General features: G+C 43.2%; 1 protein-coding gene across 1 annotated transcript in view; it reads right to left on the bottom strand.

Moving 5' to 3' along the window:
- The window catches only part of NTN4 (netrin 4), a 95,341-nt gene that overhangs the window by 47,412 nt on the left and 25,821 nt on the right, over positions 1 to 22,108 (bottom strand). The window contains exons 3-5 of the mRNA XM_075274466.1: positions 10,122 to 10,400; positions 3,177 to 3,303; positions 838 to 1,026 (exon numbers count right to left, since the gene is read on the bottom strand). Coding sequence (XP_075130567.1) covers positions 838 to 1,026; positions 3,177 to 3,303; positions 10,122 to 10,400 — 595 coding nt within the window. The remainder of the gene's footprint in view (positions 1 to 837; positions 1,027 to 3,176; positions 3,304 to 10,121; positions 10,401 to 22,108) is intronic.

Raw genomic sequence — 22,108 nt, 5'->3', positions numbered from 1 at the left:
AAAACTGCTCCAAATCATAGAATTTGACCTGCTGTGGATTCAGAAGCTGCTGTGCAAGACACTTTGTGCTGCAGGATTTACAGCCAACCTGCTGTGTACTCAGCATGTCATCAGTGTGCCGTTTGTTTTTTCGGACAAGCAAGGGATATCATAAGGCTAAGTTTACACTGAGTTTTTTAGCAAGAATTTTGGTGAGGAAAAAATCCGCTTCAGGAATTAAGAAATGTTTTTTTCCTCCAGCACAGTGTATGGACCTTGAAAAAACAGCTAGCGTTTTTTCCACATGGTTTTTGCCAATTCCACGTGGATTTTCTGTCTTCCATTGACTGAGTTAGTTTTTGCAGGCAAAATCCGCTTGAAGGAAGCTTTTTTTCCGCTAGCAGAACACATAGAACTCTATGAGGAGGCTTTTTTTCCACGTGGATTCAGCGCCAAAATCCTAGCCAAAAAACTCTCTGTGAATGCACCCTTGCATGTCACTTGTGTTTTTTTTGGAGGATCTGCAAACTAGGATAACACACTGACCCTTTTTGCGGACCTACTTCACTGATGCTGAAGACACACTCTGTCCGCAAAAACAAGAACACCGATTACTAGTTTGCTGACCGCAAAATGCACAGTCGTCTTCAACTAGCCTAAACCATACGGGTTTTGAACGGATATATTTTGGTCAGTATTTTGTATAAGAATTGCTAAAACCTATAACACAAAAGAGGTTAAAAATCTTTTCATTATACATTATGTTTATTTATGTGTAGAAGTTGAGGTGCAGATGGCACAAAGCTCATTGATAACAGAAGGACTTTTGTAGAAGAGGATAAAATACTATTGCAGTACCTTTGCAGGCATCTGGTTCAGACAAGGGAATCTTTACATCTTGGTAGAAGCCTGGCTTACATCTCTGGCAGTGAATCCCTTCTGTGTTGTGCTGACAGTTGTTACATACACCTCCACTTCGGTTGCCTGATGCCAGCCACACTTCCATGTCAAAATGACAGCTGTCGGCATGACCATTACATGTACACACTATCAGTGACAAAGGAAAGACGAGTAAATAAAGTAGCAGGTACACAATAGCTCATAGCACTTTCATGTGAGTTAATGTGGTGAACACACAATCTTTCTGATGATGTTGAATAAAAGTGAATAACATTCAGCATAAAGAGGTGGTTAATCCTATTAATATTATAAATGTGAAAGTTTGTGAGTTTGGATGTTTGTGGGTTTGTGTGTTTGGATGTTTGTTCCTCAATCACGCAAAACCCGCTCGACTGATTTGGCTGAAATTTTCCACAAACATAGTCACTACACTCGATTGCGCAATAGGCTACTTTTCGTCACAACAGCGCACATACGTTTGTGCCAAGTCCCCCACAAAACCCAAACTCACACTACCATTTCTGCAATCTCACACACTTTGGACCATAGCAAGCCACAAAATTCATATTGCCCTCTGCAGCCTAGCCCCTAACCCCACACAATCTCATATACATATACTTTACCACTTTGCCCCTCCCCTTAACAATACTCCAGGAGGCTCTCTTTAACGCTCCGGAGCAGCCATGTTTGCCGACCCCCACCGCTCTGACAATCCGCGACACCGCCCACCCATGTCAATACCCCTAGGAAGTCTAATAAATGCAAAAAAAAAAGTTTAAAAAAAAGTAAAAAAAATATAAAAACAAATAAAAAGGATTAAAAATTCAAATTACCCCCCCTTTCCCTAGAACACATATAAAAGTAGTTAAAAACTGTGAAACATATACATGTTAGGTATCCCCGCGTCCGAAATCGCCCACTCTACAAAGCTATACAAATATTTTTCCTGTTCGGTAAACGCCGTAGCGGTAAAAATGGTCAAAAGTGCCAAAACGCCGTTTTTTCACTCTTTTGATTCTGATAAAAATTTGAATAAAAAGTGATCAAAGCAATAACATTTCCCGAAAATGGTAGAACTAAAAAGTACACCCAACCCCGCAAAAAAAGACCCCCTATACATCCACGTACACGGACGTATAAAAAAGTTACGGCTGTTGGAATATGACGACTTTTCAAAAAAAAAAAGTTTTAACACAGTTTTGGATTTTTTTAAGGGGTCAAAATGTAAATAAAACCATATAAATTTGGTATCCCCGGAATCGTAACGAAACACAGAATACAGGGGACATGTCATTTTGGTTGCACAGTGAACGCCGTAAAACCAAAGCCCCTAAGAAAGTCGCAGAAATGCATTTTTTTGTCAAATCCACCCCATTCAGAATTTTTTTTACCTGCTTCCCAGTACATTATATAGAATAATTAATGGCGGCATCATGAAGAAAAATTTGTCCCAAGAAAAATTAAGACCTCATATGACTCTGGGAGCGGAGAAATAAAAAAGTTATGGGGTTTAGAAGGAGGGGAGTCAAAAATGAAAAACCAAAAATCAAAAAATACCATCGACGGGAAGGGGTTAACTTCAAATACCTCTGTCCCAAAGTCACTATGTAAAGTTTCTCACAACACCGTATATATAGCAGCTCAAATACAAAGTAACTTCAACACAAAAGTCTCACGTATTCTCTGAATTACAGCAAAACAAGATACAAAGTTAAATTTCATATCCCATCCCTTATACACAGTACGAAAACCTTACCCACACCTGTATATACCCACTGCTACAATCACCGCAGACGAAGTCGCGGGTACCAGCTAGTACAGTATAAATAAGATCTGCTCCGATGTTTGGCATTATTTTCATCAATAAAAAGTTATGGCTGTTCTTGGAACTACCATAAATGAAAGTATTATTAGTTAAAAAGGTCATTCTAACAAAGCCATGGCGAAAAAGTCTGAGCATTTCAAAAACCAAATTTGCACATTTTGAAAGTATTATTGCACAATATATTATTATGAAAAATCCTGAAACCTACAATGGTGTCATTCAGGAAATAGGTTTCTGTCAAAGTTTTAAATAGGTTGGGCAATACCTTCACCGTGACACGGAGCATAAAGATAATGAATCAGGAATCGTGGGAAAATTTGCTCATCATGATTCATTCAGGGACGAGAAATCAAAGGTGAATGGTTTTCAGTGGAGGGATACAGAAAAGCCCACAAACTAGTTATCTACTTATGGCTCATGAAAAAAAGGCACACATCATATTTAATCTCCAGAATGGCCCCTTAATACTTACTTTCGCACATGTTAGGTTCCCCAGTTTTACCATTTGCTGCTTTCCATGGTTGATTATTATAAAGGGGAGCGCACTGCTCGCAGTGAGGTCCTGCTGTATTGTGCTTACAAACACATCGACCATGGACCTGAAAAGTCAAAACTCAGAGTCAGAATCATTTGACACATTAGGTGTAATAAATCTATACTAAAGTTTTCCAAAATTCAAAACACAACAAAACAATGACAAACCATGGCATATGTGAAGGAAAGACAAGGCCCGAACGGGTCCAGTACATCGGCTTGTACACAAATCGTAATAAGAACAGGCAAAGTATAACAACGGGGAAAGGGGAGCCCCTGAGGCCAAGAGGACCAAGGGGTACCAAACATAAAAACAGAAAACACAAAGGGACAAGGACACAATGGGGACAAGACACAAAGGGGAACAGCGGGGACATAGGCAGGGTCTAGATTAACAAGGGTTTCTTTGCAGAGCAGCTGGTCAGATAGTGCATGCTGCTCCATTCATTTCAATGGGACCACTAGAGATATCTTGAAGACAGCACTCGGCTATATTCAGTCCAACTGGCTATCAAAACTGGAGTATGTAGTATGTTTAATCTCATAAAAACATTGCAGAAGAAAATGCTGTGGAAAATGTTGCTTTTTCATAAAAACATGCATTTTTGAAAAAAAAACCCAAAAAAAAAACAGCATGTTAATTTTACCTTTCCCATAGACTTAAGTGAGGGAAGGCAAAATGTAAAACTGCAGCAGAAAAATTTTATTTTGCAGCTTTTCTAGTCTGTTTTTCCCTCAGTACATTTTAGTTGAGCTTCATTCTGTGTGGCCTTAAAGGGACAGTCCAAGATTGGTTACCAATATTAAATAAGTGGGGATCTGACACCCAAACAGCTAATCAATGAGGATGCTGGGTGTTGGACACCACCATCTGATACTGAAGAACATGTTATAAAAATCCAGTCTTAGACAATCCCATTAACTGAAAACCGTAAAGCACAATCAAACTACCGTAGTTCCCAATGCTGTCATTGCAAATATAATACAATATAATGTTTAAAGGGATTCAATCATTAAAATGGCATTTTTTTCTCCTTAACACTTAGAAATCGCATTAAGAAAGGCTATTCTTCTCCTACCTTTAGATATCTTCTCCGCGCCGCCGTTCGGTAGAAATCCTGTTTTTCTTCTGTATACAAATGAGTTCTCTTGCAACAATGGGGGGCCGGCCCCAGCGCTCAAACAGCACTGGGGGCGTTCCCAATGCTATGAGAGAAATCTCCAGTGCCGCTTCTATCTTCGTCTGGCATGCCCTCTCCCTGTGTCTTCTTCTGGCGCTGGCTTCTAACTTCTAGGCATGCACAGTCCGCTCTGCCATCGGGCCTTGGGCAGAGCCGACTGTGCATGTCTGCGGCCATTTTCTTGTGGCCGCTTACACATGCATACTACACAAAAATGGCCACGGGCACGCGCAGTCGACTCTGCCTAAGGCCCGATGGCAGAGTCGACTGCACATGCCTAGAAATTTGAAGCCCAGCGGCGGAAGAAGACGTGGAGAGAGGCGTTCCAGACTAAGATAGAGGCGTCGCTGGAGATTTCTCTCGCAGCATTGGGATGCCCCCTGTGCTGTTTGAGCGCTGGGAAAGGCCCCACTGCTGTGAGAGAACTTATTTGCATACAGAAGAAAACCGGGATTTCTACCAAATGGTAGAAGAAGTATAGCCTTTAAGGCTATTCCTACGTCTTAGGGAAAAAAATGCCATTTTAATGATTGAATCCCTTTAATTACATACAAATGACATTTTCAAAACAGGAATAAAAGTTTTTTCATAATATTTTATACATATCTGAATAATAACTACACATTATGAAAGGATTCCTCCAGGATTTAAAAGATAGAGATTTACCATAGAACAATATTTTGACATAACATCCATGAAATGTTTGCTCACATGGGCCTGCGTGAGGTGGAGGTCCGTCATTCAACAACTGCTTGTCTCTGAGAAGTCGGTTCTATTTACACTAAGATGACTGTCATTTAATATTCTTTAATGGCAACCTCAAAGTATTCTGCTGTTTATCCTAAGAAAACTGAGAAGTCCCTGCATACATTCAGAACGTTTGATACTGTATCTCATGGAAAGTGCTGGGCTTATTATTCATATAGAATAATGCAAACAAAACCTTGAAAAGTAGACATCAAAATATTTTAAATTCATGTATTTCAGCTCTTTGAACATGACATGAAAGAAGAAACAAAGCCTACAAATTTTATGTGGCTTGCTGGCATAATAAAAGCTTCATGCTTTGCATCAAATCTGAAATCTTACTAATACGCTAAAGATTGGGAAGTGTATTGTATGGCAGCATGGCTGCTCCTAGACTCATGCGAAGCATGTCTTCTCTAAATGCAGCACAGCATTTACATCAGTAGACTAATCCATTTGAGAGTGTCTTTGAAGGCTATGGCCCAACGTTTTTTGTTGCAGATTTTGCTGTGAGTTTTTGAGCCAAAGTCAAGAATGGCTACAAAAGGAATGGGAAATATATAGGAAGTTCTTATTTCTACCTTGTCCTCAATCCACTCCTGGCTTTGGCTCAAAATACCGCAGCAAAATCTGCAAGAAAATGGGTTTCAGTCTTAGTGTACTACCAAGAGGAAGCACATACCACCCAGAAAGTTCTGCAAAGTCATTAAGTATTACCAAATTAGTTGCTACATCTAAGGCTGGGGTCACATCTGCGCTCGATGACTGTTTGGAGATTCCGGTCCCGAATCTGCTTGAAAAATTCTGTTCTTCGGCTCTACAAACGGACCCGAAGAACAGAAACCCAAGTGCTAGAGTGTGAACCTAGAGTAATACAGGCTTGATTCTTCAGTCATACAAATATGAGTGGAGCTCTTTAAACACAGCATAGACCCAGGTGGAGCTAAGGGTTACTATCTGCAATTTACAAATTACCAAGACTAAACAGTGCCCAATTTACACATCACCAAAAAGAAACATGTATATCAAACATTAACTTCTCCTAAATGGTAACGTTTATTGCTCTCTGTACCAAGATCCTAAATTATCTGGATGCTAAGAGATCCAGACGCTAAGATTTGATGTATTTGCCATAGACTGTGAGGTGATCCGATCGAACAATATTTATGTTGGGGCTGTATATGTATGGGGCTGTATATGTATGGATAAAAGTTCAAGTTCTGGCACATGGACATTACTGGCGCTCTGTCCCGAGCAGTGATTTTTTTGAGTGGGCATGTCCAGTGTGTTTCAGACAGCAGCCAATGGTGAGTAGCTGGGAAGCGCTGGGACCGGAGTGGCAGGGAATCAGGACGAGTAGCGTTTTGTTACGGTTAGCACTGTAAGGTATATTCTTATCTTCCTGGAAAAACCTGATATTTAGCATAATATGGTTCTATTAAATTGTGAAATAAAAACTAGTATATACTTTGGGTTGTTTTTCTTAACTATGCTTTTTCTAGAGGCTTTATCATAGAGCATGTGATCTGGCAGGAAGCGACATTTGTTCAGATGAGTACAGAAGGTGTAGTACTTGTCATGTCAGTATCCAGAGATACCTAGAGGAGCTTAAGTGTGTGCATAGATGAGTCTACTGCTGGAAATCTCAAATATGGGCTTCTGTGAGAGAATTCATATTTGCTGAACCCTGCATGAACTCGCTTATTCAGTGAACATTTAGAAGTGGAAGTTCCTTTCGAGAATGGCACCAAATAGTTGTCTAGTTCACATGACATTCCTAAGAGTTTAAGGGGAAATGCCGTGCCTTCACCAGACAATTTACTTTAGTCGCCAACTTTTTTTTTCTTTTTTGAATACATGAAATATATGGAAGTCACAAGGATGGATTTTAAATACATTGCTTTATGGCCGAGACTCTGTTGAAGTAAAAGATACAGAACCTAATAGACCTAAAAGCGGATTGTATTCTTCTTACCTATGAAAATACATCTTTATTAGTTACCATCACAATACAACATATACAAAAGAATCAAAGTACAGGTCCTTTAATCAGCTTGTGTCTCCTTTTTCACATGCCACTATACCACCAACTGTGTTGGATGGTCACTAGGTAAGAGCAGCAGCAAGTCCTACCTTACTCTCATACCACTTCATCAATCCAGTATTGCTTTGCCTTTGGGGCGTCATTTTTTTTCTCCAATTATTGTCACTGATAATATGTCACAGGTACCCAACATGTTACCACTGAGGCCAGTGATTGACCACAGTAGTCACCTGAGTCACTTCACTTCTGACCCAGCCAGTTTAAGGGCATGGAATGGGTATCATATCTGCTTACATTTTTAATTTCAGATCACTCCTGCTTCTCCTGGGCTTTTACAGTTTACTTGCAAAACCCCATTAATCTTAGGATTATTACAAGGCAGTTTCCAGGGGTCCTTTTAACATGGGTACTTGATTCTTTGTTGTATGGGTTTTTTTTTTTTAAAGTCACAGAAGTACACAAAAAAAACATTCATTTGGTACTTATAGGCTAAGACCCTATGCTTTGGAAAATATTTTGCTGTATTTTTCTGAGCCAAGGTAGGATTGGATTGAGAAGAAGGGAAAAATATAAGAGCTCCTTAGATGATTCCCATTCCTTCTGTAGCCCCTTAAAAAAAACAAATACAAAACCCCCCCAGCAAAATCTGCAACAACAAAAAAAAAAGCTTTTTCGCAACCTGGGGTCTAAGTCTTAGTTTTTTTAAGTATGTTTTTTAAAAGTTGCCTATACACAAAGTACAGATCCACAGCTTGTAGATTTTTGAGATGTATTCCAGTGGTTTTTACAACATGTTCTCATAATCACAGGATAAATAATAAGCCAACAGCAACAGGATCTTCACTGTTGGCCTTGACATAATATTAATTATAATCCAAGGAAGTCTATACAAAAGTCTATCTCTGCAGAGCACTGTACTTCAATAATCTCCAGTAGTCCCACTTAAATTAATGGACCACTTCTCAACTGAAAACGCTCTTTCAGCATGGTCAAGGGCAGATGACTATGGGGAGGTTAATAGAGTTACTCAACATACAGTCATGGTCGTTCGTGTTGGCACCGCTGAAGCTTTTACAGAAAATAAAGTATTTCTCCCAGAAAATGATTGCAACTACACATGTTGTTGTCATACACATGTTTATTTCCTTTGGACATAATTTCCTTTGGACATCATTTCACACAAAACTCCAAAAACGGGCTGGAAAAAATTGTGGGCATCTTTTCAAAAGTTTGGGTAAATAACTTTGATTTACACATGGGATGCTCATTCAAACTCACCTGTGGCAAGTAACAGGTGTGGGCAATATAAAAATCACACCTGAAATCAGATAAAAAGGATAGAAGCTGACTCAATCTTGGCATTGTGTGTCTGTGGAAAAAATATAAAAAATCTCATGGTTACAAGTCCATCTCAAGAGATTTTGATGTTTCTTTGTTCATGGTGCGCAACATAATCAAGATGTTTACAACTGTAGCTAATCTCCGTTGATGTAGATGGGAGAGAACAATTGATGTCCAGCAACGAAGGACAGTCTGGATGGTGGATAAGCAACTCCAATCAAGTTGCAAGGAAATTCAAGCTGTCACGCCGACTCAGGGTGCATCAGTGTCAGTGCAAACTATTCGTCAAAATTTCAATGAAAGGAAACACTATGGCAGGAGACCCAGGAGGACCCCACTGCTGACATCGAGACATAAGAAAGCTAGACTGCATTTTGCCAAAATAATAGCAAGTAAGCCAAAATCCTTCTGGGAAAAGATCTTGTGGATAGATGAGACCAAGATAGAGCTTTTTGTTAAAGCACATTATTCCACTGTTTACCGAAAATAGAGTGAAGACTACAAAGAAAAGAACACAGTACCAACAGTCAAATATGGTGGAGGTTCAAAGATGTTTTGGGGTTGTATTGCTACCTCTGGCACTGGGTGCCTTGACTGTGTGCAAGGCATCATGAAATCTGAAGATTACCAAAGGATTTTGGGTTTCAGTGTATAGTTCAGTGTTTGCATCCTAAGTCATGGGTCTTCCAGCAGGACAATGACCCCAAACATACTTCAAAAAACACCCAAAGAGTTCTGAAGTGGCCATCATTGAGTCCGGATCTAAATCCCATTGAACACCTGTGGAGAGATCTTAAAATTACTATTAGCAGAAGGCACCCTTCAGATATGAGAGACCTGGTCCAGTCTGCAAAAGAAGAGTAGTGCAAAATTCCAGTAGAGAAGTGTAAGAAGCTTGATGATGGTTATAGGAAGCAATTGATTTCAGTTATTTCTTTTCTAAAGGGTGTGCAACCAAATATTAAGTTGAGGATATCAGTAATTTTGCCAGCCCATTTTTGGAGTTTTTTTTGTGAAATTATAACTTTTTTTTAACTTTTTTCTTCCTAGCTTTTCTTGTGTTCCAATAACACACAAAGGAAAAAAAAAAACATGTATAACAAAACATAAGTAACTGCAATTATTTTCTGGGATAAATACTTAATTTTCTGGAAACATTTTAGGGGTGCCAACACCTATAGCCATGACTGTACATCTAATGTGTATGGTTAGCTAAATATAAGTGTATGGGTAAAATAATGCCATGTAAAGGAATTCTGTACTGCAAAATGCTAATAAACTGAAGTTACATTTACACAACTTAATGGACATCACACAACAGCATTAAATTCAATGTCAGTGAAGGGGAACTTTCACATGACTGTTATTTTGACAGTCCGTTCTCATGAATGAATGAACAACCAGGATAATAAATAGAGGCAAACAGAAAAAATATGCAGACAATACACTACAATATAAAATATGGTTTCAGATTTGCATATTTTCACAAATCAATCCTCTGTGTACTAGCCTGCAGTATCAACAATTATATCCTGAAATGAGTTCTATTGCACAATAATTTTATACTCACCACCTGGAGTTTGCTGGTTGTCCGGACTTGTCGAAATCCATCTGTTGGGATACAGTGATCGGCATGTCCATTGCAAAAGCAGCTTCCTTTAACAATGAAGTCATAAACAGCATAGTGTGCTACAGACTGGGGCTTAATATCCACACTTTTATTCTGACATGGACAACTTTGCTGCTTCAGTAGTTGTACTCGTAGGTTAGTAATCTTCAGCCGATTCTGAGCCTTTTCACTATAGGGATCCACAGCGGAATAAGGTGGTGACATTGTTCTGTAAATAACCTACAGAAACATGTGAACACATTGTAAGACTGAGTAAGGAATATAATAAATATTGACATTTTACAAGCCATTAATACCATATCAGTCCTACAATAGTAACAAATAAAGAATGCTTAGGATAAGGCCCCACGTTGCGGGCCACAGCGAAAAAATGCTGTGCGAAAAACCCTGGCAGAAGCGCGCTGCGGTTTTTCCTACAGTGCTTTTCAAAGAGAGTCCACAGAAACATTTATCTCAACATCTAGAAAGTTTTAAACATTAAGGAGGGGGTTAGAAGGTATATAATATATAGCAGGCATGTCAAACATGCGGCCCTTTACAGGCATATCTGCGGCCCGCACAAAAGTCTCAAACTTTGTCTCTAAACTTTAGAAAGTTTGAGACTTTTGTGCGGGCCGCATATGTACAAGGAAAGTGAGCGGTGGATTGGCGCGGCCCTGCTGGACGCAGCGCTGCTCCAGCGGCCGCCCCTCACCCTTCGCAGAGTGCAGGTCTCCCTGCCTGCTCTGCCCCCTCCTCCCTCCACTCCGCCCCCTCCTCCCCACACGCCAGGTGACGTGGCCACGGAATCAGGCCCGCACCCGACGTGTGCCTGCTCCCTACGTGGTCTCACAAGACCGCTGCGCAGGCTGAAGAGCAGAAGCAGGTAAGCTTCTGCAGAAGAATTTGTGATTTTTCAAGTATTTAACCCCTATCCTATGGATAGGGGATAAATACTAGATTTATGATGATCGGGGGGTTGGAGTGCTGGGGAAGGGTTGGGGTGCTGGGGGAGGGCGTGCTGGGGGAGGGGGGCTTTTTGATGTCTGTCTGGCCCTTCCTTGGGCTTGAGGACTGTTTTTTTTTCCCACCCACCTTGTAATTCTTTCACTTGGGGGTTAATTGGAACATTACAGTCTGTAGTGCTCCTATTAATCCCCAAGTGCAAGAATTGCAAGTGGGTGGGAAAAAACAGTCCTCAGGCCCAAGGAAGGGCCAGACATCCAGAAGCCCCCCTCCCCCAGCCCCCCCAGTATATATTAGGGCATAAGTGAGCACAACAAGAGCTCTTCAAAGCGAGAGCATGCCATCGCTTATATTCTTGTTTATTATTATTATTATTATTTTTTTATTAAAATCACAAATTGCTAGCGTCTCACATCTCTGTTCTCACTATCCTTAGAACACACTGTAAAACATTTGGCGTGAGCACGCGGAATAGCATGATCAATGATGCAAATCATACTGAATATACACGGCAAAACTAGGAAAGGGGGAGAATGTAGGGACAATGAGTCCTCCAGGTTTGGAAGATGGGCTTTCATAGTGAGGGAATGTACAAAGAGACAGCATTTGACCTCCAAGTAACTGCAGTCCACTTTGATTTTTCACACATTATGCTTAGGTTGGGAAAATGCTCACAGGAAAGAGGAGTATGGCTCTATTTATGCTGCAGACTGATGTAGATTGACTCCAATTGTGACGATCTATCATATTGTAATTGGAAGTTCATTGTCATAGTTGACCCCAATTGATATAGGTATGTGTTGGAATCCTGGATATGTAAAAGCTTGGAAAGACTTGTTCTAGAAATGTAATTGCCCACGAGTAGTTTGGGTTTGTGTAGAATCCTGGATACCTAGACAAGGGCTGACATCAGCACTTTGCTGGAGAAGTTGCTGTAATAGTTTGTAAATAAAGATAATGTAATAGTTTGCTTGTAGAAAGGATAAGAGCTGAGAGGAAAATATATTCAAGTAGAAAGTGCAGAGGAGATAAGAGAACTCTGGGAACAATTCAGATACAGGACGAGTAGCAAAGAGCCATATTGTAGAGCTAGAAAAGCTAGGGAGCCACATGTGGCCCATAACCTACATCTGTGTGACCAACCAAGTCCTCAGTTTTCAATACTTACCAAGCCTTCCTGTGTCTGGGGATCGGTTCCTCCCTAGCGGAAAATTCCGCTGGTGGAAAAAAAAAAGAACCCATTGAAATCAATGGGAGGCTTTTTTTCAGCGTGGAAAATTTCACACCAAATTCCTCACCATTTTCCTCCTTGTGAATGGACCCTTATTAGTGGAAAAGTCTTTTGTGCAGAACTGGCAGAGATAAATTCCTCTGAGCAGGACCGGCAGAGGAAACGTCTTCTGGGCAGGACCAGCAGAGGAAATGTCTTCTGGGCAGGACCAGCAGAGGAAACGTCTTCTGTGCAGGACCAGCAGAGGAAATGTCCTCTGTGCAGGACTTTATTCCTCTATCAATTTTCAGGTGGACACTGGGATGGAGCCTCCAGCACAGATCTGAACTTAACCTTGGATTAATAACAGATATTCACATTTCTAAACTTTCTCCAATTCCTATAATAGTAAATATGGAACAAGCTCTGCATCTAATTAATTATCAAATGAAATATTAATAGTTGCATCATTTAGCTATTGTAGGTAACTTTTTTCTGACTCCATCCGACACCAGCCGCAAATCCAACCCCACAGCTCTGAATGACATTTCTTAGCTCTCTTTGGAGGCACCAAAAGAAAACGTTTCCCGTTAAATTCCTTTTTAAGCATACTACAATGTGAACAAATTCATAAAATACCAGAAAATCATGTTGACGTTACAATAAGATAATTTGAGGTCTGAATATTTCCCACCGTGTTTATTATCATAATGCTGACACATAACATTATCCACCTTATCTCCGCTCTTTTTTCACATAGCACACATTCTAGGTAGGTGCTTTCCTGCCACATGCCGGAAGGTTCTTACACATTATTTGAACACCTGGTAAGACCTGTTCGGTTTCTGCTGTATGTTTTCTGTGACTTTTCATTTTCTCATGTGTTATTGAGACATGTCAGAAAGTGTTATTAGTGTGTTCTGAGGGTTGGAAGCGATTACTAGAATGAAGGCGCTCATGCATTACAGTCTTATTCATTTCAATGGGAATTCTGTCAACATGAGATTCCAACCTCTCAAAGCTAAAGGTTAGGAAATCTACACATTGGAATAAAATCCCTTCAATAAAGATGGTAACCAATTTGATAAAGAATTACCTACAGTATGCCTGATTTCCTTTTTAATATAGGCTGTAGCTGGTAATCTCTTATTATGTGGCCACTATGATTGGAATTACTTTGGTATTATTTGACTCATATTATTATATGGAAAGTATCTCTCACGTAGGCATTAACAAAAAGCCCTATATTGTGGAACAACCATTTTAATAACTTTTAATTAGGTTTAATAAAATGTTATCTTCTAAAAACATAATTGGAATTCTTTCTTTTCATGGTAAAATGAAATATTTTGCCTGAAGGAAAACCACACCTCCCTTCGTTCTCTTCTTCACAATTGAGATTTATGTCTCCGAGCTCGCCTTTTTCTTAGATATGTACCTGCTCCTAGTAAGTAAACAAGATTGCCACAGAACTAAGCATGATATAAACTTGCTTTGGCATGTCACATGTAATAGAACAAAATCTAACGCGCTTGCTTGAAGGAGAATTAAAGGGGTTTTCCCAAGACTACATATTGATGTGCTGTCCATATCAATGTGTGATCAGCTCGGGTCCAGTCTCTGAAACACTGACATTCACTGGTATGGGCCTGAACTACTGAACATGGCAAAGCCACATGTTTGGACGTGTCACTGTATCTACATTAAAGGGATCCTATCATTTAAACACTTTTTTTTTCTAGCTGACACATCGAAATAGCCTTAAGAAAGGCTATTCGTCTCCTACCTTTATCAGTCGCCTCCGGCCCACCATTCGGTAGAAATAGCGGTTTTTACCGGTATGCAAATGAGTTATTTCGCAGCACTGGGGGCGGGCCCCAGCGCTCAAACAGCACTGGGGGCGTCCCCAATGCTGCCAGAGAACTCTCTCCAGCGACGCCTCCATCTTTAACAGCAACCGCCTCTTCTGCGTCTTCTTCCGGCTGGGGTCACACTCCGGCCCCTGCGTAGTCGGCTCTGCCATCGGGACGCAGGCAAGAGCCGAGTGCACAGGCCGGCCAGCAGTCATTTTTTTTTTGGAGGCCGCTACACGCGCATGCGCAGTACGCTCCTGTAGTTCCATAGAGAACAGGAGCGTACTGCGCATGCACACATAAGCGGCCAAAAAAAAAATGGCCACTGGCCGGCGTCCTGATGGCAGAGCCGACTGCGCAGGTGCCGGAGTGTGACCCCAGTCGGAAGAAGACGCAGAAGATGCGGTTGCTGTTAAAGATGGAGGCGTCGCTGGAGAGGGTTTTCTGGCAGCATTAGGGACGCCCTCAGTGCTGCAAAAGAACTCATTTGCATACCAGTAAAAAAAACGGTATTTCTACCGAACGGCGGGCCGGAGGCGAATGATGAAGGTAGGAGACGAATAGCCTTTCTTAAGGCTATTCCGATGTGTCAGCTAGAAAAAAAGTGTTTAAATGATAGGATCCCTTTAATGTCTTACTAAACAGCTGGGAAACCAATTGGTCAGACCCCACTGATCACACAGCAATGGCTCAACCTGCATCTGAGGGACCAAAGCGAAATGACATCAGTGTTTTGAAAGACCCCTGTGGTCCTTTATTTCTAGTCATATAGCAAATCCTGCTTTTCATTAGCACATTTTTCCTGTCCAACGAAAACTGTTTTGACAAATTCTTTTTCATAAACAAACTAGTTGTAAAAAAGGCATACATAAGTAGACACATAGGGGCACATTTACTAAGCCACTTGTGCCTTTTTTGACGTCAATTGATCCTTTTTCTGCGCTACGTCTCATTTATGCTTTTTTTCACGCTATAATGCTGTTCTCGCCACTTTCCCTTTTTGGTGAAAAAAAGGTGTGTGGCCTAAATGAAAATCCTTTTCACGCTGTATTTATGAATTGCGCCTTTTTTTTTTCTAAAAGTCACAAATGTACTTCAGTTCATGGGTAGCGTAAAAGAGCCCGTCAGGCTAGAAGGCATTAGAAAAGGTCAAAGTGTACATGGCCAAAAAAGTTACATCTGAACTAACTACCAGGAGGTGTGCCAACATCATAAATAAAAAGTGCGAAAAGTGTGGCCAAAAAAGGGGCAGATGATAATTAACAGCCACTGAGTCTATCTAAAGTTTAAAAAATCTCTTTTACCTCTCTTTTGGCTCCTTCTGACGTTTTTTTGATGTCAAGAAATGTGTAGTCTACAACACTTTTGTGCCCTCCGAAAAAATAATAATTTTATTTAACATTATAGTCAGTGTATAAGGAATACAAGTGAATTGTTCATACATTTTCACAGATGTGCTAAATGGACAGAAAAAACGTAACGTATCTTCATATGCAGTGAAGCAAATATAAATGCAACATGTCAATGGATACAATGGATTTCTAAAATATTTTTTTTAAATGTAAGTACATACAACCATATGTACATCCTATAGTCATTCATTTGGCAATTTTTTGCATATTGTTAATGTTTTTGTTCATACGTGTCTTACAGCTCTCAGATCATATAATATTTAGAGATGAGCGAACAGTGTTCTATCGAACACATGTTCGATCGGATATCAGGGTGTTCGCCATGTTCGAATCGAATCGAACACCGCGTGGTAAAGTGCGCCAAAATTCGATTCCCCTCCCACCTTCCCTGGCGCCTTTTTTGCACCAATAACAGCGCAGGGGAGGTGGGACAGGAACTACGACACCGGGGGCATTGAAAAAAATTGGAAAAAGTCATTGGCTGCCGAAATCAGGTGACCTCCATTTTAGACGAATAGTGGATTTCAAATCCGGGTCATATGAGAATGTGAACTTTGTGACTATGAGACAGGGATAGCTGTACAGGCAGGGATAGCTAGGGATAACCTTTATTTAGGGGGGAATGTTATTAAAAATAACTTTTTGGGGCTCTATCGTGTGTGTAATTGTGATTTTTGTGAGATAAACTTTTTCCCATAGGGATGCATTGGCCAGCGCTGATTGGCCAGAGTACGGAACTCGACCAATCAGCGCTGGCTCTGCTGGAGGAGGCGGAGTCTAAGAGCGCTCCACACCAGTCTCCATTCAGGTCCGACCTTAGACTCCGCCTCCTCCATCAGAGCCAGCGCTGATTGGCCGAATTCCGTACTCTGGCCAATCAGCACTGGCTAATGCATTGTATTGGCGTGATGAAGCAGTGCTGAATGTGTGTGCTTAGCACACACATTCAGCTCTACTTCATCGGGCTAATAGAATGCATTGGCCAATCAGCGCTGGCCAATGCATTCTATTAGCTTGATGAAGCAGAGTGTGCACAAGGGTTCAAGCGCACCCTCGGCTCTGATGTAGCAGAGCCGAGGGTGCGCTTGAACCCTTGTGCAGCCTCGGCTCTGCTACATCAGAGCCGAGGGTGCGCTTGAACCCTTGTGCACACTCTGCTTCATCAAGCTAATAGAATGCATTGGCCAGCGCTGATTGGCCAATGCATTCTATTAGCCCGATGAAGTAGAGCTGAATGTGTGTGCTAAGCACACACATTCAGCTCTACTTCATCGGGCTAATAGAATGCATTGGCCAGCGCTGATTGGCCAGAGTACGGAACTCGACCAATCAGCGCTGGCTCTGCTGGAGGAGGCGGAGTCTAAGATCGCTCCACACCAGTCTCCATTCAGGTCCGACCTTAGACTCCGCCTCCTCCGGCAGAGCCAGCGCTGATTGGCCGAAGGCTGGCCAATGCATTCCTATACGAATGCAGAGACTTAGCAGTGCTGAGTCAGTTTTGCTCAACTACACATCTGATGCACACTCGGCACTGCTACATCAGATGTAGCAATCTGATGTAGCAGAGCCGAGGGTGCACTAGAACCCCTGTGCAAACTCAGTTCACGCTAATAGAATGCATTGGCCAGCGCTGATTGGCCAATGCATTCTATTAGCCCGATGAAGTAGAGCTGAATGTGTGTGCTAAGCACACACATTCAGCACTGCTTCATCACGACAATACAATGCATTAGCCAGTGCTGATAAGCCAGAGTACGGAATTCGGCCAATCAGCGCTGGCTCTGCTGGAGGAGGCGGAGTCTAAGGTCGGACCTGAATGGAGACTGGTGTGGAGCGATCTTAGACTCCGCCTCCTCCAGCAGAGCCAGCGCTGATTGGCCGAATTCCGTACTCTGGCCAATCAGCACTGGCTAATGCATTGTATTGTCGTGATGAAGCAGTGCTGAATGTGTGTGCTTAGCACACACATTCAGCTCTACTTCATCGGGCTAATAGAATGCATTGGCCAATCAGCGCTGGCCAATGCATTCTATTAGCTTGATGAAGCAGAGTGTGCACAAGGGTTCAAGCGCACCCTCGGCTCTGATGTAGCAGAGCCGAGGGTGCGCTTGAACCCTTGTGCAGCCTCGGCTCTGCTACATCAGAGCCGAGGGTGCGCTTGAACCCTTGTGCACACTCTGCTTCATCAAGCTAATAGAATGCATTGGCCAGCGCTGATTGGCCAATGCATTCTATTAGCCCAATGAAGTAGAGCTGAATGTGTGTGCTAAGCACACACATTCAGCTCTACTTCATCGGGCTAATAGAATGCATTAGCCAGCGCTGATTGGCCAGAGTACGGAACTCGACCAATCAGCGCTGGCTCTGCTGGAGGAGGCGGAGTCTAAGATCGCTCCACACCAGTCTCCATTCAGGTCCGACCTTAGACTCCGCCTCCTCCAGCAGAGCCAGCGCTGATTGGCCGAATTCCGTACTCTGGCCAATCAGCACTGGCTAATGCATTGTATTGTCGTGATGAAGCAGTGCTGAATGTGTGTGCTTAGCACACACATTCAGCTCTACTTCATCGGGCTAATAGAATGCATTGGCCAATCAGCGCTGGCCAATGCATTCTATTAGCGTGAACTGAGTTTGCACAGGGGTTCTAGTGCACCCTCGGCTCTGCTACATCAGATTGCTACATCTGATGTAGCAGTGCCGAGTGTGCATCAGATGTGTAGTTGAGCAAAACTGACTCAGCACTGCTAAGTCTCTGCATTCGTATAGGAATGCATTGGCCAGCCTTCGGCCAATCAGCGCTGGCTCTGCCGGAGGAGGCGGAGTCTAAGGTCGGACCTGAATGGAGACTGGTGTGGAGCGATCTTAGACTCCGCCTCCTCCAGCAGAGCCAGCGCTGATTGGTCGAGTTCCGTACTCTGGCCAATCAGCGCTGGCCAATGCATTCTATTAGCCCGATGAAGTAGAGCTGAATGTGTGTGCTTAGCACACACATTCAGCTCTACTTCATCGGGCTAATAGAATGCATTGGCCAATCAGCGCTGGCCAATGCATTCTATTAGCGTGAACTGAGTTTGCACAGGGGTTCTAGTGCACCCTCGGCTCTGCTACATCAGATTGCTACATCTGATGTAGCAGTGCCGAGTGTGCATCAGATGTGTAGTTGAGCAAAACTGACTCAGCACTGCTAAGTCTCTGCATTCGTATAGGAATGCATTGGCCAGCCTTCGGCCAATCAGCGCTGGCTCTGCCGGAGGAGGCGGAGTCTAAGGTCGGACCTGAATGGAGACTGGTGTGGAGCGATCTTAGACTCCGCCTCCTCCAGCAGAGCCAGCGCTGATTGGTCGAGTTCCGTACTCTGGCCAATCAGCGCTGGCCAATGCATTTCTATGGGGAAAAGTTAGCTTGCGAAAATCGCAAACTGACAGGGATTTCCATGAAATAAAGTGACTTTTATGCCCCCAGACATGCTTCCCCTGCTGTCCCAGTGTCATTCCAGGGTGTTGGTATCATTTCCTGGGGTGTCATAGTGGACTTGGTGACCCTCCAGACACGAATTTGGGTTTCCCCCTTAACGAGTTTATGTTCCCCATAGACTATAATGGGGTTCGAAACCCATTCGAACACTCGAACAGTGAGCGGCTGTTCGAATCGAATTTCGAACCTCGAACATTTTAGTGTTCGCTCATCTCTAATAATATTATGTACATATTGTGTAAGATCTATCTTTTCCTACATCATCCACAAACCCTAATTGCTATTCAGTTCACAAGACTCAATGCATCATGATGAGCTTTCTGCAGTTCCCACGGCATTCCATGATGTCAGATACAATGTATAAAAACAGGGACGTTAACATTACAGATGATCAGTTTTACGACAGCATATAGACTGATATCAGAGGATTGAATCAGAAGTAGAGATGAGCGAACACTAAAATGTTCGAGGTTCGAAATTCGATTCGAACAGCCGCTCAATGTTCGTGTGTTCGAACGGGTTTCGAACCCCATTATAGTCTATGGGGAACAGATACTCGTTAAGGGGGAAACCCAAATCCGTGTCTGGAGGGTCACCAAGTCCACTATGACACCCCAGGAAATGATGCCAACACCTCTGGAATGACACTGGGACAGCAGGGGAAGCATGTCTGGGGGCATCTAACACACCAAAGACCCTCTATTACCCCAACATCACAGCCTAACAACTACACACTTTACACACTCAATACCACCTCTCTGACAGTAGGAAAACACCTTGAAACGTGTATTTGGCACTTGCAGTGAGGAGAGCTTGTCACCAGCAGTGAATTTGGCCCTTGTAGTAAGTTGAGGTTGGCACCAACATTTGTTTTGAAAATCAGGGTGGATTGAGCCTCTAACCAGCAGAGTTTGGGCAAATTCATGGTGGAGGGAGCCTCTAAACACCCCAGTTTGGGCAAATTCATGGTGGAGGGAGCCTCTAAAAACCCCAGTTTGGACCAATTCATGGTGGAGGGAGCCTCTAACCAGCCCAGTTTGGGCAAATTCATGGTGGAGGGAGCCTCTAAAAAACCCAGTTTGGACCAATTCATGGTGGAGGGAGCCTCTAACCAGCCCAGTTTGGGCAAATTCATGGTGGAGGGAGCCTCTAACCAGCCCAGTTTGGACCAATTAATGGTGGAGGGAGCCTCTAACCAGCCCAGTTTGGACCAATTAATGGTGGAGGGAGCCTCTAACCAGCCCAGTTTGAACCAATTCATGGTGGAGGGAGCCTCTAAACAGCCCAGTTTGGGCAAATTCATGGTGGAGGGAGCCTCTAAAAAACCCAGTTTGGACCAATTCATGGTGGAGGGAGCCTCTAACCAGCCCAGTTTGGACCAATTAATGGTGGAGGGAGCCTCTAACCAGCCCAGTTTGGACCAATTCATGGTGGAGGGAGCCTCTAAACAGCCAAGTTTTGGGAAATTCATGGTGGAGGGAGCCTCTAACCAGCCCAGTTTGGACCAATTCATGGTGGAGGGAGCCTCTAAACAGCCAAGTTTTGGGAAATTCATGGTGGAGGGAGCCTCTAACCAGCCCAGTTTGGACCAATTCATGGTGGAGGGAGCCTCTAAAAAACCCAGTTTGGACCAATTCATGGTGGAGGGAGCCTCTAAACAGCCCAGTTTGGGCAAATTCATGGTGGAGGGAGCCTCTAACCAGCCCAGTTTGGACCAATTAATGGTGGAGGGAGCCTCTAAACAGCCCAGTTTGGGCAAATTCATGGTGGAGGGAGCCTCTAACCAGCCCAGTTTGGACCAATTCATGGTGGAGGGAGCCTCTAACCAGCCCAGTTTGGGCAAATTCATGGTGGAGGGAGCCTCTAAAAAACCCAGTTTGGACCAATTCATGGTGGAGGGAGCCTCTAACCAGCCCAGTTTGGGCAAATTCATGGTGGAGGGAGCCTCTAACCAGCCCAGTTTGGACCAATTAATGGTGGAGGGAGCCTCTAACCAGCCCAGTTTGGACCAATTCATGGTGGAGGGAGCCTCTAACCAGCCCAGTTTGGACCAATTAATGGTGGAGGGAGCCTCTAAACAGCCAAGTTTTGGGAAATTCATGGTGGAGGGAGCCTCTAACCAGCCCAGTTTGGACCAATTAATGGTGGAGGGAGCCTCTAACCAGCCCAGTTTGGACCAATTAATGGTGGAGGGAGCCTCTAACCACCCCAGTTTGGACCAATTCATGGTGGAGGGAGCCTCTAAACAGCCAAGTTTTGGGAAATTCATGGTGGAGGGAGCCTCTAACCAGCCCAGTTTGGACCAATTCATGGTGGAGGGAGCCTCTAAACAGCCAAGTTTTGGGAAATTCATGGTGGAGGGAGCCTCTAACCAGCCCAGTTTGGACCAATTCATGGTGGAGGGAGCCTCTAAAAAACCCAGTTTGGACCAATTCATGGTGGAGGGAGCCTCTAAACAGCCCAGTTTGGGCAAATTCATGGTGGAGGGAGCCTCTAACCAGCCCAGTTTGGACCAATTAATGGTGGAGGGAGCCTCTAAACAGCCCAGTTTGGGCAAATTCATGGTGGAGGGAGCCTCTAACCAGCCCAGTTTGGACCAATTCATGGTGGAGGGAGCCTCTAACCAGCCCAGTTTGGGCAAATTCATGGTGGAGGGAGCCTCTAAAAAACCCAGTTTGGACCAATTCATGGTGGAGGGAGCCTCTAACCAGCCCAGTTTGGGCAAATTCATGGTGGAGGGAGCCTCTAACCAGCCCAGTTTGGACCAATTAATGGTGGAGGGAGCCTCTAACCAGCCCAGTTTGGACCAATTCATGGTGGAGGGAGCCTCTAACCAGCCCAGTTTGGACCAATTAATGGTGGAGGGAGCCTCTAAACAGCCAAGTTTTGGGAAATTCATGGTGGAGGGAGCCTCTAACCAGCCCAGTTTGGACCAATTCATGGTGGAGGGAGCCTCTAAACAGCCCAGTTTGGGCAAATTCATGGTGGAGGGAGCCTCTAAAAAACCCAGTTTGGACCAATTCATGGTGGAGG

The sequence above is a fragment of the Leptodactylus fuscus genome, chromosome 5 (genome assembly GCF_031893055.1).
Source record: "Leptodactylus fuscus isolate aLepFus1 chromosome 5, aLepFus1.hap2, whole genome shotgun sequence".
In the NCBI taxonomy this organism is placed as follows: domain Eukaryota; kingdom Metazoa; phylum Chordata; class Amphibia; order Anura; family Leptodactylidae; genus Leptodactylus; species Leptodactylus fuscus.
Note: the sequence above shows the minus strand (reverse complement) of the source record. Positions and strands in the feature narration are given on the sequence as shown.